We start from the raw sequence: 15,235 nt of genomic DNA, 5'->3' as shown, positions 1-15,235 counted from the left end.
TTGAGCAGAGTTTAAGAGCTTCTTTTTGCAATGAAGAATGCTTTGCTGCACCACAGACATTTCATCTGCATCATACAACAAACATATGCTCTCAGCAACGAAAAAATGCTTTGCACTGATTCACTTTAAGAAATATTACATGTTTTACCTCAGTTGGTTTTAAATATGAATTGAAATTTTAAAAGATGAATTACCGTAGATATGAAAGTTTTATGCAGTCCAAATACTGATTGGAGTGAGTTCAAATAGGGAAAATAGAGCTACAGTAAATGAGCAATATATAAAATCATTTTATGCAATTTGACAGTGCTTATTTTTTTTATTTTTTGGGATTGACCAAGATTTTCGATGCTGGTCATGGACAAGAACCTTTTTGCAAGAGGACATTGAACAATGATCCGCACATGGGTCTTATCAGTTGTTTTTGCTCCTGTTTATAATTTTTTATTGTAACAAGAACTTAAAAGCTAAACCCTTCCCAAATTAATTTTGGAGGTCCCAATTGTCTAACATAAGAGTTATTCAGATCACTTTGAGACTGTGGAAATGTTGTTGTTTTTTTTGCGCATGCGAAACAGACCAGACAGGACTCTGACTCCTTCCTCTGCTCTCACGCAGACTAAACACAGATAGAGTCGAGTTTGCAGCTGTGAAAAGCTGTCATATCTGCAGTGAGGTCAAGTCACAGGAGAATCACAGATTACAGAGTGAACAAACTAATGAAATTTAGAGCTTATAAAGCATCAAATATATTTAATAGTAGAACATAGCAACTGAAGAACTATGTTTAATTGCATGATGGTGATTTTTGTGTGTTTTCATCTGAGATGTTTCCAAAGAGAATCTGACGTGCCATCATGGTCAGAGAGGATGTGGATGAGTCTGGTCCAGGGCACTCAGGGCGTGGCAGAGGGCGTGGCAGAGGATGAAGAGGTCAAGGAGGCAGCAGGAGGACGTCAGGAACATTTCACCTGACACAAAGAACACAGATGAAAAGTGTCACATCAAACCCAGGTGAAACACACTGGTAGTGGGTAGATGTGAACATTAGGGGTGTTGGAATTACTAAGTTAAAGGCGGTATGGACGATTTTTCGGCTTCTACAGCTTTAAAGGATATTATTTGTCCAAACTCTCAATACATTTTAGATCAAGTCAGTGTTACTGCTGTAGACCACAGTAAAATGCTCCATTCAAACAGATGTTTCATAATATGAAATATGAAACATCTGTTTGAATGGAGCATTTTAAAAAACGTTTTTGGGTGTTATCTCAGTTTCACTGACGCCAACGTGTGGCGGTTTTTCCCGTGGTCAATCACATATTGTTAGTAAACTGGTAAAAGTAGATTTAAACTATTTAATAATGCTTTATGATGCAGCTTCATTAAAACTCAGGGTGCTGCTGGAAGACATTAGACTTGAGCTGGGATAGAGGAGGAGAAGGGCCTGAGTTCCATTCGCCATGAAATAGATGATTAAATCCATAAGACTATACTGATAATTAACTTTGTCAAATAGACTTACATAAGAGTGATCATGGAACATGATCCACAAAGGATAATAAATGTGGAGAGACAATCAAAAATAGCTTCAAAACCTAATTTAGAATGATTTTTTGAAATAAAAATAAAGAGTTAATTGCCTGGAGATTCACAGCCTAGTGGACATACAAAAGTGAAAAGGGAAGGATGAACTGTAAACTCAATGATGTTAATGCATGGGAAAGTTGTAGAAATATGATACTAGAAAGCAAAGCATCAAAAGTATAATCTATTTGTTTATTAGAATCATCTCAGAACATTCAAAGAATGGGAGTGTCTATATAGCCGCAGCGCGCGGCCGAGACTGCTAGGCTATTTTGTGCCGCGGCTCCTGAAACTGCTGGGCAATTTGACCGCGCCGGGTTAGGGTCAGCCATGAGGCTATATATGGCCGTGCCGCGGCTCCTGAAACTGCTGGGCTAACTGACCCTAAAAGAATAAGTAAATCCAGCTGAAGTAAACTTGGCAAGGCCTTGGAGAAAGCTTTTATTAAACTTGTTGCAACAAGAGGTAATGAACAATCCTGATTTAGAAAAATTGCACTTTTGCTTTTCTTTCGGAGCAGGTCAAAACCACACCGCGGAAAGCGGCTTCATAAGGGCTCATGGCTGCTGGTCAAGGAGACAAGGTGCTAAGGCAGGAGATGGAAAGGTGCTGATCACGGACACCGCAGTGAAAGTTGCAGGCTTCTCACTGTCTTCAGTCCACCCGAGGGACCAGAGGGTCATCTGTACAGTTTTAGTTGATTTTTATTATTCATGTTTTATTTTATATTAGTGTAGTTTGCGTCATTCCTGTAAACTCTAAACCTTTTTTTCTGTGCACAATAAATAGTCTACATTCTAGATTCTACAAAAAAAAAGAACAATCAAAAGTTTATATAGTGTGATGTAGATTAGCCATGAGCGGTTTGAATTACAGTGAACAAAAGGTAAAAACCAAAGCACATGATCCACATAACGTTTTTTAAAAGTGGAACTTCCCAAATACTAAAACCAAGATTGTCAATCACATAGTTCTACACATACCAGTACACGTTAAAGTCAAATGGTTCATCATTTTCCAGAAAAAAACACCAGCACATTCGTTATACTTGATTCTAGGATAAAAACACACCCATGCCACTAATAAAAAAATAAAAAAATCATCAATACATGAAAAGTTAGAGAAAACTGATAGAAAATATCATAATAGGCTATAAGTTTCAGACTTAGGTTAAGAATATCAAAATGGCTCTCATTTCCTTCTTTGTGCTTGTGTAATCAATCTCCCATTCCAGGACAGATGTGGGACAGCACTATATCAATCTTAAGTTTGATGATTTCTGGTGGTGGGTGGAGGTCATGCGGGAGGTAATGAGCCTGTACCATCTCCCAAGCCTCCAACAGGAAAACCCCAGTGTCTTTGAACACAGCCCGGAGCACCTTGTCCCACTGCAGGGAGTACCAGTCACTGTTGGTCACGCTCACATCCAGGTTCAGGTTTTTCATGTTGGCAGTTCGGATGATCACTTTGGTGTCTGGAGCTCTGTCAAGCAAACGTTGCACTGCTTTGCGAATGGTCATAAGCCGCTGATAGTAGACCTCCATGGGGAAGGTGTAAAAGTGGGCCCACACGCCTACCACTATGACAGTGTTGGGTCCACCAGTCACTCTGTCCAGTTCATTAGCCACGTATCGCATCTGGGACACAGGGAAAGGGAAACTGCGAATGGGAGGCCCGTGGCAGCGGAACTTCACCACGATGTCGTTGATGTAGTCGACAGCCAAGAAAGGGCCACATTGAGATGAACTGTGCTTGTCAAACCTCTGTAGATCTGAAAGAGAAAGGTTGAGAGTAAAACAAGGGGTCGGCTAGAATCGGGCAGAGAACATCAACTGTATAGCCAAGCAAGCTTTCCTCCATGTGCTGGGGTTCTTACGTCACTAAAATCATGTAGGCCAACATAAACATCCTCACTAGGACAACGTTACTTGGTAGAAGGGTATAACTGCCCATGATACTTACTAGGTACTGCTTTTGTGATGTGCAAGTAGTACTGCCTGACGGTGGAATCTCCAAACATATGAAGTTGTTTCCCTTTGAGACAGGCAGTGGTGACTGCAGCGTTGTTGAACTGGCGCACTGCAGGGCCACCTATCGGACGCCATTGGTTGTTGAAATAATATCCAGAAGGTCCTGGACTCGTCTCATTTGACTCACCTGAACAATGGAAAATTAATGGATTTGCAATCAATTGTATGTGTTTTTTTACATTTACAATGCTTATTAATTATTTAGTTATGAGTTTAGGTTCTCTACTTCTTATCTGATGTTGGTTAAAAAGTACATTTTAAACACACAATACCTGTTTTTGGCAAAATTATGATCGTGTAATTTCCTAAGGCCATAAGTGGGACTTTCAAGTTGATTCCCCTATAACACAAACATAGATGTTGTAGATTTTACATGAATTTTAAAATGGCAGTGTATGAAAAATTGTTTTGTCCCAAAGTATGCAGCTATAATTTAATTTAACTTAATCATTCCTACCTTTGGAACAGGGCTCCTTCTTCCTTGTTGATTCTCAGGTTGATTCCTCGTTTGAAGTTGTTGATCCGTGTGTCACAATCCAGTTTTTTGGGTTTGTAGCAGAACCATTGCTCACCAGTTTTGAGGTCGGTATAGTTACACAGTGGAGCTTTGTGTGGATCCAGACACATGTTACATGAGGTCGTTTCCTTGAGCCCTCTAGACTTAAAGTCACTGCCGAAGTCAACCCTGTCAGGGTGCTCTTCTGTCAGATGCTTTAAGACTGTGATGGACTCACTGCTGTGCACCAGCATCACCTACAAAAGGACCAACACCAGTGATATGTTCTGAGTATGATACCTAGTACCCCAATGGTCACTGGCCCAATGCCAGCTCTAACCAATAAATACTGTGATTGTGTCATTTGGCACATACGTCCCTGCCTAGTATGAATGTGGTGTGTGGGAGGGAATGATTTGGGGTGGTCAGGTCGTTATGACTGGACTTGTTTTAAGACAAAATAGCTTGTAAAATAGCTTGTTACTATTTATAACTATAATTATGGTAAATTAGACAGCAGTAGACGCAAAAAATAGTTTAGGTTCTTTAGGTCTTCACGTTTTAATGAAATTAGGATTTCTTATAGACACGTCCCCAGAAGTGTCATTGGTATTACTGTGATGTACTTGATCAGCTGATTCAAACTGATTTTGGCGCTGCCTTCCTACTTCGATCAGTAAGGCAAGGCAAGGCAAGGCAAGGCAAGTTTATTTGTAGAGCACATTTCATACACAAGGCAATTCAAAGTGCTTCACAGCAGGAAAAATGCATTCAAATCACAAAGAAATTACAGAAATACAATAAAATTAACTAAATTAAAAATTATCAATCCAACTGATTTTCTAAACTAATAAAATCACAAACAAAAGAGAAGAGTGCAAAGAAAAAATCCTTTTAGTCATATGCGCAGCTAAACAAAACAGTTTTTAGCTTAGATTTGAACATTGTCAGAGTAGAAGCCTGTCTCACATCTTCAGGAAGACTGTTCCAGATTTTAGCTGCATAAAACTGAAACGCAGATTCCCCATGTTTTGTCCTGACTCTGGGCACCAGCAGGAGGCCGGTCCCTGAGGTCCTCAGAGTCCGAGATGGTTCATATGGCACTAACATATCCAAGATGTACTTTGGTGCTAGGCCATGGAGAGACTTGTACACAAGCAGAGCTGCTTTAAAGTCTATTCTCTGAGCCACAGGGAGCCAGTGCAGAGACCTGAGAACAGGACTAATGTGATCATACTTCCTGGTTCTAGTCAGGACCCGAGCAGCAGCGTTCTGGATGTACTGCAGCTGTTTTACAGCTCGTTTGGAGAGACCAGTGAGCAGGCCGTTACAGTAGTCTAATCTACTGGAGACAAACGCGTGGATAAGTCTCTCTAAATCTGGTTTTGACACTATATTTTTGATTTTGGCAATGTTTTTTAGATGGTAAAAAGCTGCTGATGTTATTGATTTGACGTGGCTATTAAAGTTCAAGTCTGAGTCCATTTTTACCCCCAGATTTCTAATTTGGTTTGTAGGTTTTAGAGCGAGACTCTGGAGGTGACCGCTAACACTTTCTCTTTGTTTCTGTGGGCCAAAAACGATTATTTCAGTCTTGTCTGAGTTCAGCTGGAGAAAGTTGTTTTGCATCCACAAACTGATCTGTTGGATGCAGTGACAGAGTGAATCTACTGGTCCATAGTCACCTGCCGATAGTGAAACATAGATCTGAGTGTCGTCTGCATAATTGTGATAGGACACATTTTCACTGCGTATCAACTGACCCAACGGCAGCATGTAGAGGTTGAACAGAAGGGGACCCAGGACTGACCCTTGGGGCACTCCACAGGTCAGGGTCATGTGGTCTGAGACACAGCTACCAATTTCAACAAAGTACTTCCTGTCTTCCAGATAGGACCTTAACCAGTTTAGGGCAGTGCCAGTGATGCCCACCCAGTCCTCTAGTCTCTGTAAGAGGATCCCATGATCAACAGTGTCAAAAGCAGCACTCAGATCTAACAGAATTAAGACTGAGGCTTTGCCCATGTCAGTGTTCAGGCGGATGTCATTTGTCACCTTGACAAGAGCAGTCTCAGTGCTGTGATGAGGTCTAAAACCTGACTGAAAAACATCAAATGAGTTGTTTATTAAGAGGAAATCTGTGAGCTGTTGGTAAACAACCTTTTCAAGGACTTTGCCCCAAAATGGCAGATTAGAGATGGGCCGGTAATGACTCAGTACTGCTGCATCAAGACTGCTCTTCTTTAGGAGAGGCTTTATGACCGCAGTTTTCAAAGACATTGGGAATGTTCCAGATTGAAGCGACATGTTAACTATGTGAGTGAGTGGTGCTAACAAACTGTTCAGCACAGACTTTAGAAATTTGGTGGGTAACACATCAAGGCAGCATGTAGATGAACTCAGACTGGTGATGATCTCATGGACAGTTTTGTCAGTTACTGGTGCAAAGTGAGTCAGCTCTAAGTGTCTTGGTGGTTTTAGGGTAATTTTTTGCATTGTGGGATTTATAGCATTTTTAATGCCCTGAACTTTGTCATTAAAGAATAATGCAAACTCATTACACTTGGATGTGGAAATGAGTTCTAACGGCAGCTGAGCTGGAGGGTTTGTTAATCTGTTTACTGTGGCAAACAGGACACGCGAGTTGTTACTGCAGCTTCCAATTATTTCAGAAAAATATCTTTCCCTAGTTCTACATAAGATTAGGTTGTACATATTCAGCTTTTCTTTGTAAATCTCTTTTTGAACCTGGAGCTTTGACTTGCGCCATTTCCGTTCGGCCCTGCGGCACTCCCTTTTCTGTGCCCTGACCGAATCATCATTTCTCCATGGCGCCTTCTGCTTATTTTTAACCATTTTAGCCTTTATAGGGGCGATGGTGTCCAGAACATTCAAAACACTAGATGTAACAGAGTTCAACAAATCATTTACATTAGAACATGAGACATTTTCGAAGTTTATCATTTCCATAAACAGTGCACCTGTGCCATCACTTATGTGTCTCCTCTGAACAACTGCAGGACCAACCGGAGGTTTGGGAGAAACAGACAGGTCAAAGAAGACACAGAAATGATCAGACAGAGCAACATCGATCACATTAACATTTGAAATATTTACCCCCTTTGTAATTATGAGATCTAGAGTGTGTCCTTTGCTGTGGGTGGGGCCTCTCACATGCTGAGTAAGACTGAAGGTTTCAAGGACAGCATCAAGCTCTTTAGCGTTTCTGTCACAAATATTATCAACATGCACATTGAAATCACCTGTAATGACCAAACCATCAAAGTCTGTGCATATGACTGAAAGCATCTCAGTAAAATCATCAATAAAACTTTGGCAGTGCTGGGGAGGCTTGTATAAAACAATGAAGAGAATGGATGGAGACCGTTTTAGCTCCATTTTAAAGGATACATACTCAAATGATGAAAACACCCCAAAAGACAACCTGCGGGTAATTATTTCATCTCTAAAGACAGCACAGACTCCACCCCCTTTTTTGTTTTCTCGTGTTTCAGATTCAAACTTAAAGTTGGGTGGAGCAGATTCTATCAGAACTACATTTCCTGTGTTTTTGTCGAGCCATGTTTCAGTTAAAAACATAAAATCAAGATTATAAGAAGAAATAAAATTATTAATTAAGAGAGATTTGTTACATAAGGATCTGACATTTAGCACAGCAAGTTTCAGACTAGTTTCAGTGAGACTGGGCTTTATCTTTTCACAGGGAATATGAATCACATTTCTCAGATTGGGCCTGACTCGCATTTTGTTTTTCCATCTCTGTGATGATGTGACTACAGAAATAGCACTAGGGGGGGCTCTTTTTACATAGGGCCCCGGGTTGGTTTGATTTTTAATGTGACAATAAGTCCCGGCAACGCTGAGACCCAGTGCATCCTAGCTATGGGAGATACCAGGTGAGAGACGAGGGGGGATGGGTGGTGGGGCTGTTGTTGGTGTAGTCGGCTTGTGCAGGGAAGAGTTGATAAGTATTGACATAGCCCTTGCTATATTGGGCGTGAGTGGAGCCATCTTAATGCCTGATTTGATCAGACTTTCAAAATGGCTGGGAAGGCCCATGGGTGAGAGTGGAGATGAGAAGGAGAATGAAGAATCTTTAGTGGGAGTAGATGTTGCAGGGGGAACCCAGGGATGGTCTGAAGGCAGGGGCGATGAAGATTGTTCCTTTGCTGGAGGCGGTGATGGTGAATGTGGAGCAGCTGGAGCTGAATCCTTTGCTGGTGGTGGTGGAGCAGCTGCTGATGAATCCTTTGGTGGAGGCTGAGGTTGTGGTGCTTTTGATGTTGAAACATTGGCTCGGTCTCTGGCTGATGGAGCAGGAATTCTTCTCTCATTCCTCTCTTCTCTAACTATCTGCTCAGGACCCTGTCCAGGCCCAGTCCAATGCCTCAGAGCGTGGAGCAGGTTCTCTGTCAGCACCCTCACTCCACCTCTGCATAGGTGGGGGCCATTTCTCTTAAACAGGTCCTCTCGTTTCCAGAATAGATAGAAGTTCTCAATGTAGTGTAGTCCTCTCGGGGGACACTCTTTGGACAGCCATGTGTTCAGCTGAAGAAGCCGGCTAAACTTGTTTATCCTCCTGTCGATGTTTGGAAGAGGTCCACTTATGAATGTTTTGATTTCCATTTTATCAAGCACGTCGAATAACTTCAAGAAGTCTTTTTTCAAAACTTCAGTCTGTTCCCGCCGCATGTCCACTGCACCCACGTGCACAATCAGCTGTTTAGCTCCTCCATGCTTAGCCATAATATTTGGAAGGAGTGACGTTATCTCAGAAACAGTGGCGCTTGGAAAAGAATGTGTGTTTATCTTTTCATGCGTCACGTGACTTATCGCGCCGTCCCCAACTAAAACAATGACCTTGGCTCCTGGCACAGATCCTTCTCGCTGTATTTTAGCCACGTCATCTTTCCTTTTTTCATTTAATTCCATCTCTGAAAGTGGTAAAAATCTGTTGGTGAGCTGTATTTTAGGTGACTTCACGTTATCTTTGTATCGTTTAGGCTTTGCTCCAAGTTTGTTCCAAGAAACAGCCTGGTCTTTCTGGTTTTTAGACAGTTTTGGAAACGACACAGAGTCACTGCGGTTTAGGTTGAAAGTAGCAGTTTTTCTTGTAAAAAGTGTGCTCTTCTTACCGTCGGTTGACACAGGAATGGTATCGTGAAGAACTTTTTCAGATTCCAAAACAAATATCCGTGTTTTCAGCTCATTAATTTCTTGTTGATATTTCCGACAGCGTTCACAGTCTTTCTCACTTCTTCTCCCGGACATGTCGCTGGCGTCAGATATGTCGTTAAAACTGGAAAAATGTTCTTAAAATCCTTGGTTTACTTGAAAAAGTCTAAAGCAAAAATGTTTGGAAGACAAAAACTGATTAAAAAGCAAAATAAATAAGGAAAGCAGCGATAGCAAGCGGAGCGAGCGAAAAAGCGTGTGCACTCTTCGGAAGCAGGGGAACTTGCAGTCCAACTTATTCCAGATATGAGAAAGTTGGTACTCTTCCTGATTTACATTCTGGTGGGCGCAGTTCTGGATGGTCTTCCTGATGACCTCCAACAAAGGTTTTTGGGTCCATCATTGTCCAGGTGGCATTGTTAAACGTTTTATTGTTTTGTGTATCAGCAAAGATTAATAATATTATAATGAATGTAAAGCCACTCTTCACATTGGTAGAATGTTGACAATATTGTATACTGAGGCATTCAATTTAAAATAGACATTGGTATATTTTGGGTACCACAGCTTTCATGATGAAATATAGTAGCCACTAGACAATAGTTTCTCATTTCAGTCTAAATCTGTAGGCTAGGCTAGGCTAGGCTAACCACCAGATTTGTGGTTTATTTTATTTTATTTTTGAGTTACTTTAGCATGTATTTAATCTGCATTGTGGGTGCCTCACTTCTCTTCTGTTTGATTATACGCACGTCCGTTTAGTACTGTGGAGTCAGAGTCAGGAAGTTGCACAAACTCCTGAGGATGCGACTATCATAAAATTATATATTATCTTGCTTTTTGTGAACCCTCAACATAGGTACAATCATGAAATTCTTACCTCTACATCTGCTGTCCCTTTCCAAAGTAGAGGAAACAGTGCAGTAAACGTTCCATTGAGGTGATCCTGCACCTGTCCCACTACACCTGCCCCTAGCTTCCGGCTTTGGAGCCTGGCAATAAGAAAGTCACCTCCACCCTTCTTTGGGTTTCCATAGTAATCGTTCACCTGGATCGTCACTGTCAGCTTGTCTCCCACACGCCAGCCTCCCCTTCGAGGCACAATGGTGAATATGCTTTTGGAAGCACTAGTTGTCAAATCCAGTGAAAATGGTTTGGGCAGAGGCAGGGTTTCAGGCCAAGTTATAGAGTCCAGAAGTCTGCGGCCTTCTTCTGTGTTTTCTGGAGAGAGGTACTTATAACTGCACCTCTGGACCTCAGGTTTAGACTGTGTGGTGAAGTTCTCAGGTGTGAAGCAGACGGTAAGTGTTTTGTACCAATGGTTGGAGTTGTAGCCCTAAAAACAGAAAAATACATCATCACCTACATCATATCATAGAGCCTGCTGCTATGTACCACATCACAAGCAAATCCCACTTTCATTGCTAATATGCTTGAGGAGGAGAGGGTAGAGGATTCAACTGTAAAATGTGAAGGACATTCGGGGAAACAAACAAATCAGAGTCACTCTGTTTTTAGTGTTGTTTTAATTTATGTCGACAAGTTTCAACTCACAACTCAGTCCTCATCAGGGCAAGTGAAAAAACACCAGTTGCACTATTTCAATGGTCATGGGACCAAAGATGTGAGGAAGATGAAAATATAGATGCGTTTGTGTTTAGCTGAGCGTTGTCTGGATAATCAATGTAAGTATACAATGAGTGCGTAGAAAAAATGGCAAGCAGCCTCATGGAGACCAATAGGTTTAAGCCAGAATCTAAAAGGTCGATTGACACAGATCGACTCTGCATGACATGCCAAAAATGTGTTTCTTTGCACGAAGATCATATACAGTGGGTACGGAAAGTATTCAGACCCCTTTAAATGTTTCACTCTCTTTGTTTCATTGCAGCCATTTGCTAAAATAAAAAAGTTAGTTTTATCTCTCATTAATGTAGACTCAGCACCCTTTGTCTTGTCTTGTTGGAAGCTGAACCGTCAGCCCAGTCTGAGGTCCTGAGCACTCTGGAAGAGGTTTTCTTTCTCTGTACTTGGCCGAATTCATCTTTCCTTTAATTGCAGCCAGTCGTCATGTCCCTGCAGCTGAAAAACACCCCCATAGCAGGATGCTGCCACCACCACCACGTTTCACTGTTGGCATTGTATTGGGCAGGTGATGAACAGTGCCTGGTTATCTCCACATATACCGCTTGAAATGAATGCCAAAAAGTTCATTCTTGGTCTCTTGTTATGGCTTCCGTCGGACCACTCCCCCCGACTGGTGGAGGCAGTGATAGTTGACTTTGTGGAACTTTCTCCCATCTCCCTGTTGCATAATTGAAGCTCAGCTACAATGATATTTGGATCCTTCTTTACCTCTCTCACCGAGGCTCTTCTGCCACGATTGCTCAGTTTCGCTGGACGGCCAGGTCTAGGAAGAGTTCTGGTCGTCATGATGTGGGAGGAGAACATGGACGACCTTCACGGAGGAGGAGCAGTGCAGAAATTGGGGGTTGGGAGCCAATTTAAATGGATTGCTGATAATTTTGCTGATAATTGGCTGGACATTCCATAAGTAAAGCTCTAATGGGGCTAAGGATCTCTGTAGCATCTAAGAGGATAGCAATATGCTTAAACAAAGAATCAGCGGAAAAAGCTTCCAGGTTGGTCTCTTTGATTAAAGAGGGCAGGCCAATGGACTGGTGCTGCTGGGATGTGATCTAGGATCTGATCAATCTCAGATGGGTCACCTGGGAGACGACATCTGATTTTGAAAAACCCAAAACCCCCTCTGACCCTTAGAATATCACTGATGATGTATCCCAGCTCATTCAGGAGCGGTATCTTAAAACCACCAACAATTTCACAATCTTAAAATGAACCTTTATAAAATGTACCTTTGTGTAACTGAGCAGAAGGATGGCAAATGCCGTGAGCACCAGTAGGAAGACGAATTCTCTCAGCTTCATTCTGATCCTTCAGTACCTGTCAGGTGATACATTTATTTAAGTTAGTCAGTTCTAAGGCCAACACACAAAAACAGAGCTTATTGTTCTGGCTTCTATTTGATTAAGGTGAGAAGGTCTCCTTCATTTGGGTTCCTGCCCATGTTGAGGTGGCTGGTAATAAAACGGCTGATTTTCTACCAAAAAGTCCTTAAAACTGTCATCTAACTGTCATCAATTGATGACAGTTTTAAGGATTTTTTTTATTATTAAGAGCCATGTATATAAACTTTGGCAGGATTATTGGAATTTCTGTGATGCTGGACAGCATCTGTATCAGATACAAAGTAGTGTTGGTTCATACAAGTCTATGGGCAGGAACATAGTGGAAGAGAGAGCCTTTACTCACATGAGAATAGGCCACACAATAGGTCACTGAATAGGATAGGCAAACATTATTCAGTTTATGTAATCACTGTCAAGAACCAGAAACTGTTGAACATGTGCTGAGCGAGAACTGAATAAGTTTTATAGTTTTTATTCAAAATAATAAACAGGAATTCAATCTGCTGTATCTTCTTACAATCCAGTCTCAAGGATCATGTAAGGCTATGGTAACTTAATTGTACAACACATGATTAATTGAAAGATTATAGAGTTAAGAGCGTCTGTGTAATGTTACACTACAATCCCCTTTTGGTATTATGGTTTCCGTGGATCTCCTGTCCACACTCAATCCATTAGGTAGCGGTAAATGCACCTTTTCAGTTGGCTGCCAACCGCCATTAAAAGTAACAGAAGAAGAAGTCCTCTCATTGTTTTTCTCTCTCTTTCTCTTGACGAACTTAGATGTACAATGTGTTTGCAGAGAGCTCTGATATGGGAATCAATCTAAAAGTGAAGTGTCCATCCCGGAGACACCTGTCATGCTGGCAATGTCAAATAAATATGGGAAGGAGTGTCTGGAATGCCTGCCAACGTGGGCGAATAAGTTTGGATTTCCAGCTGGAGGTTCACTGAGCACTAATCAAATTGCAAATCTAAAAGCAAAATTGGAAAAAACAAAAAAAGAGATATTAGAGGGAAATAAAACGGTGTCTACAGAGGTAGTGAGAGACATGGAGAAGCACGAGAAATGGATCAAACTGTGGGAAACTGAGGCCGTAACTCGGGAAAGGAAGAAATTATGCAAACAGATGACCGGTGTGAGTGTGAAAGAGAGTGAGAGTGAGAGAGAGAGCAATCCACACCCTGCACAGAGCACACAGGCTGGTGCAGGCACAAGAACACATGTGCCCCTGCATATACACGGACACCCGCACCACAACACACACGGACACTCTCACCTGAACATATTACTGTGTCAGTTCCTTCTATTTACCCAGATCTCACCTGCCTTTCTGCTGCGCGGCTGGACCCGGATTTGGACGCCTGTCCAGTCAGAACCACCATGCCCACACTCGAGGAGGAGGACATGCTGGAGGTCGTCACCCACACAACACCAGAGAGGGCACCACCCGTACTTCAACCAGCGACACACCGCCAGGACAGCTTCTCACGTGTCCAATGATTGAAGTGGCCGGACCCGATGGGCAATTTTATGTGTACCGGCCCTGGTCAAAGGAGGAGGTCATGGCATTTGCCAAAGACTTTGAGGAGTTTTGCACCAAACACAGAGAGGTGCGTGCTTTGTGTGTGGTCAATTTGGACATTTCTATCGAGACACACACATCAACAGCGGCCTGGAGGGAATTATGGGTCGGACTGACTGGACGGGGCTGAAGGGGGGTCTCAGCGCGTGGCAGAAACAGCAGCCGGGACAACACACCCAGAGCACTTGTCTCTGCAGGAGGGTAACGAGCACGATACACTACTCACACACGCTATCGCTCATCTTGAGGCTCGAGCTGCTAAACCTAATGAAATTTATCTCACAACATCTCAATCAAGTTCTAAATTTCCAGAGTTCTCTTTAATTGTAATGGTGAAAAAAAATCAATTTTCTTGTGGACTCAGGAGCTACACGTTCTGTAGTAAAAAAATCTGCACAAAAAAAAAAAAAGCCCAAGTTAAGTGGTCGCTACACATATTCATTAGCGGCGTCTAGTGAGACATTAAAGGAACACTACACCTCTCCTTTAACATGCTCTGATAGCAGTGGTCAAAAAATTCAAACGTGAATTTCTATATTCTCATTTGTGTCCTGTCAATCTTCTTGGACGAGATCTCATGTGTCATTTGGGTCTTTGTCTCATCTCCACTTCAGATGGATTAAAAGGTGACGACTATCAAAGAATTAAATTATGATTCAAATTTCCTTATGGAGCTCACAGCTCCCAAATCTGATTTTCACTGGAAATTGACCCCTAATTCCTCAATTGAACTGATTTCTTTAGCTCAGAACAAAGTGAAGCAAACTGATGACACTGACTTTAGAGACGTAGGAGAGCTGCAACACATTCCTTGTTTGTCACAGACATAGAACTGAATGGTGCTATGCACTGGTGTTACTGTGGGGAAGATGTACTAATGACTGACTTCTTTTACTGGGATGATCATTTCTCTGGCGTCTCTGTGCCACTCCCAGACTATCTCGAAAATTTAAATTTGTCTAATACAAATATGTATCTTGCATTATCAAAACCTATTATGGCTAACTGGGGGGAAACTCAAGATTTTGTTAAAGATTTCTGTGGAGGACTGGGTTGAAATGCCTGATTCTGGTGCGTTGTTTTAACATTCCACAAAGTCTTGGAGACAGCGTTTGTCTCTAGCTTTGCATACGGTTTGTTGTGTTTCCAAAGACATAGATAAGAGCAATGCTGCTGAAGGAGTTTTTTTTTTCAAACCTTTACATGCAGAAGGCCACAAAGCGAGTCTTTCTAAATTACAATTCGTTAAAGAGGAAGTCACCTTCCTGGGTCATCTGATATCTGAACATGGCAAAAGCATTTCCACAAAGCGTGTTGCAACAATACAAAATATTCCAAAACCAATAACTA

The 15,235-nt window shown here is 41.9% G+C and overlaps 1 protein-coding gene across 1 annotated transcript; it reads right to left on the bottom strand.

The window, feature by feature from the left end:
* Positions 1-2,804: 2,804 nt before the first annotated feature.
* LOC140378019 (NXPE family member 3-like) lies at positions 2,805-11,353 on the bottom strand. Its single transcript, XM_072463649.1, has 6 exons — positions 11,285-11,353; positions 10,190-10,645; positions 4,075-4,370; positions 3,890-3,957; positions 3,550-3,744; positions 2,805-3,358 (listed from the first exon to the last, which is right to left on the bottom strand). Exons 1-6 carry the CDS (start codon positions 11,351-11,353, stop codon positions 2,805-2,807), a joined length of 1,638 nt encoding a protein of 545 aa, XP_072319750.1.
* Between the last annotated feature and the right edge of the window lie 3,882 nt (positions 11,354-15,235).

This window comes from Eucyclogobius newberryi, unplaced genomic scaffold (assembly GCF_026437365.1).
Source record: "Eucyclogobius newberryi isolate DKJ021-1_F unplaced genomic scaffold, fEucNew1.0.hap1 SCAF_4, whole genome shotgun sequence".
Classification (NCBI taxonomy): Eukaryota; Metazoa; Chordata; class Actinopteri; order Gobiiformes; family Gobiidae; genus Eucyclogobius; species Eucyclogobius newberryi.
The sequence above is the reverse complement of the archived record's forward strand: the minus strand, read 5'-3'. Positions and strand labels throughout refer to the sequence as shown.

What these genes read in the sequence shown, in the direction of transcription:
- LOC140378019 (XM_072463649.1), bottom strand. Translation starts at nt 11,353, where the DNA reads ATGAATTCGGCCAAGTACAGAGAAAGAAAACCTCTTCCAGAGTGCTCA. An exon ending in GACCTCAGACTGGGCTGACG is followed by an intron (nt 10,646 to 11,284) that starts GTTCAGCTTCCA and finishes TTCTGTTTTTAG; the next exon opens with GGCTACAACTCCAACCATTG. An exon ending in CATCACAAAAGCAGTACCTA is followed by an intron (nt 3,359 to 3,549) that starts GTAAGTATCATG and finishes TTTCTCTTTCAG; the next exon opens with ATCTACAGAGGTTTGACAAG.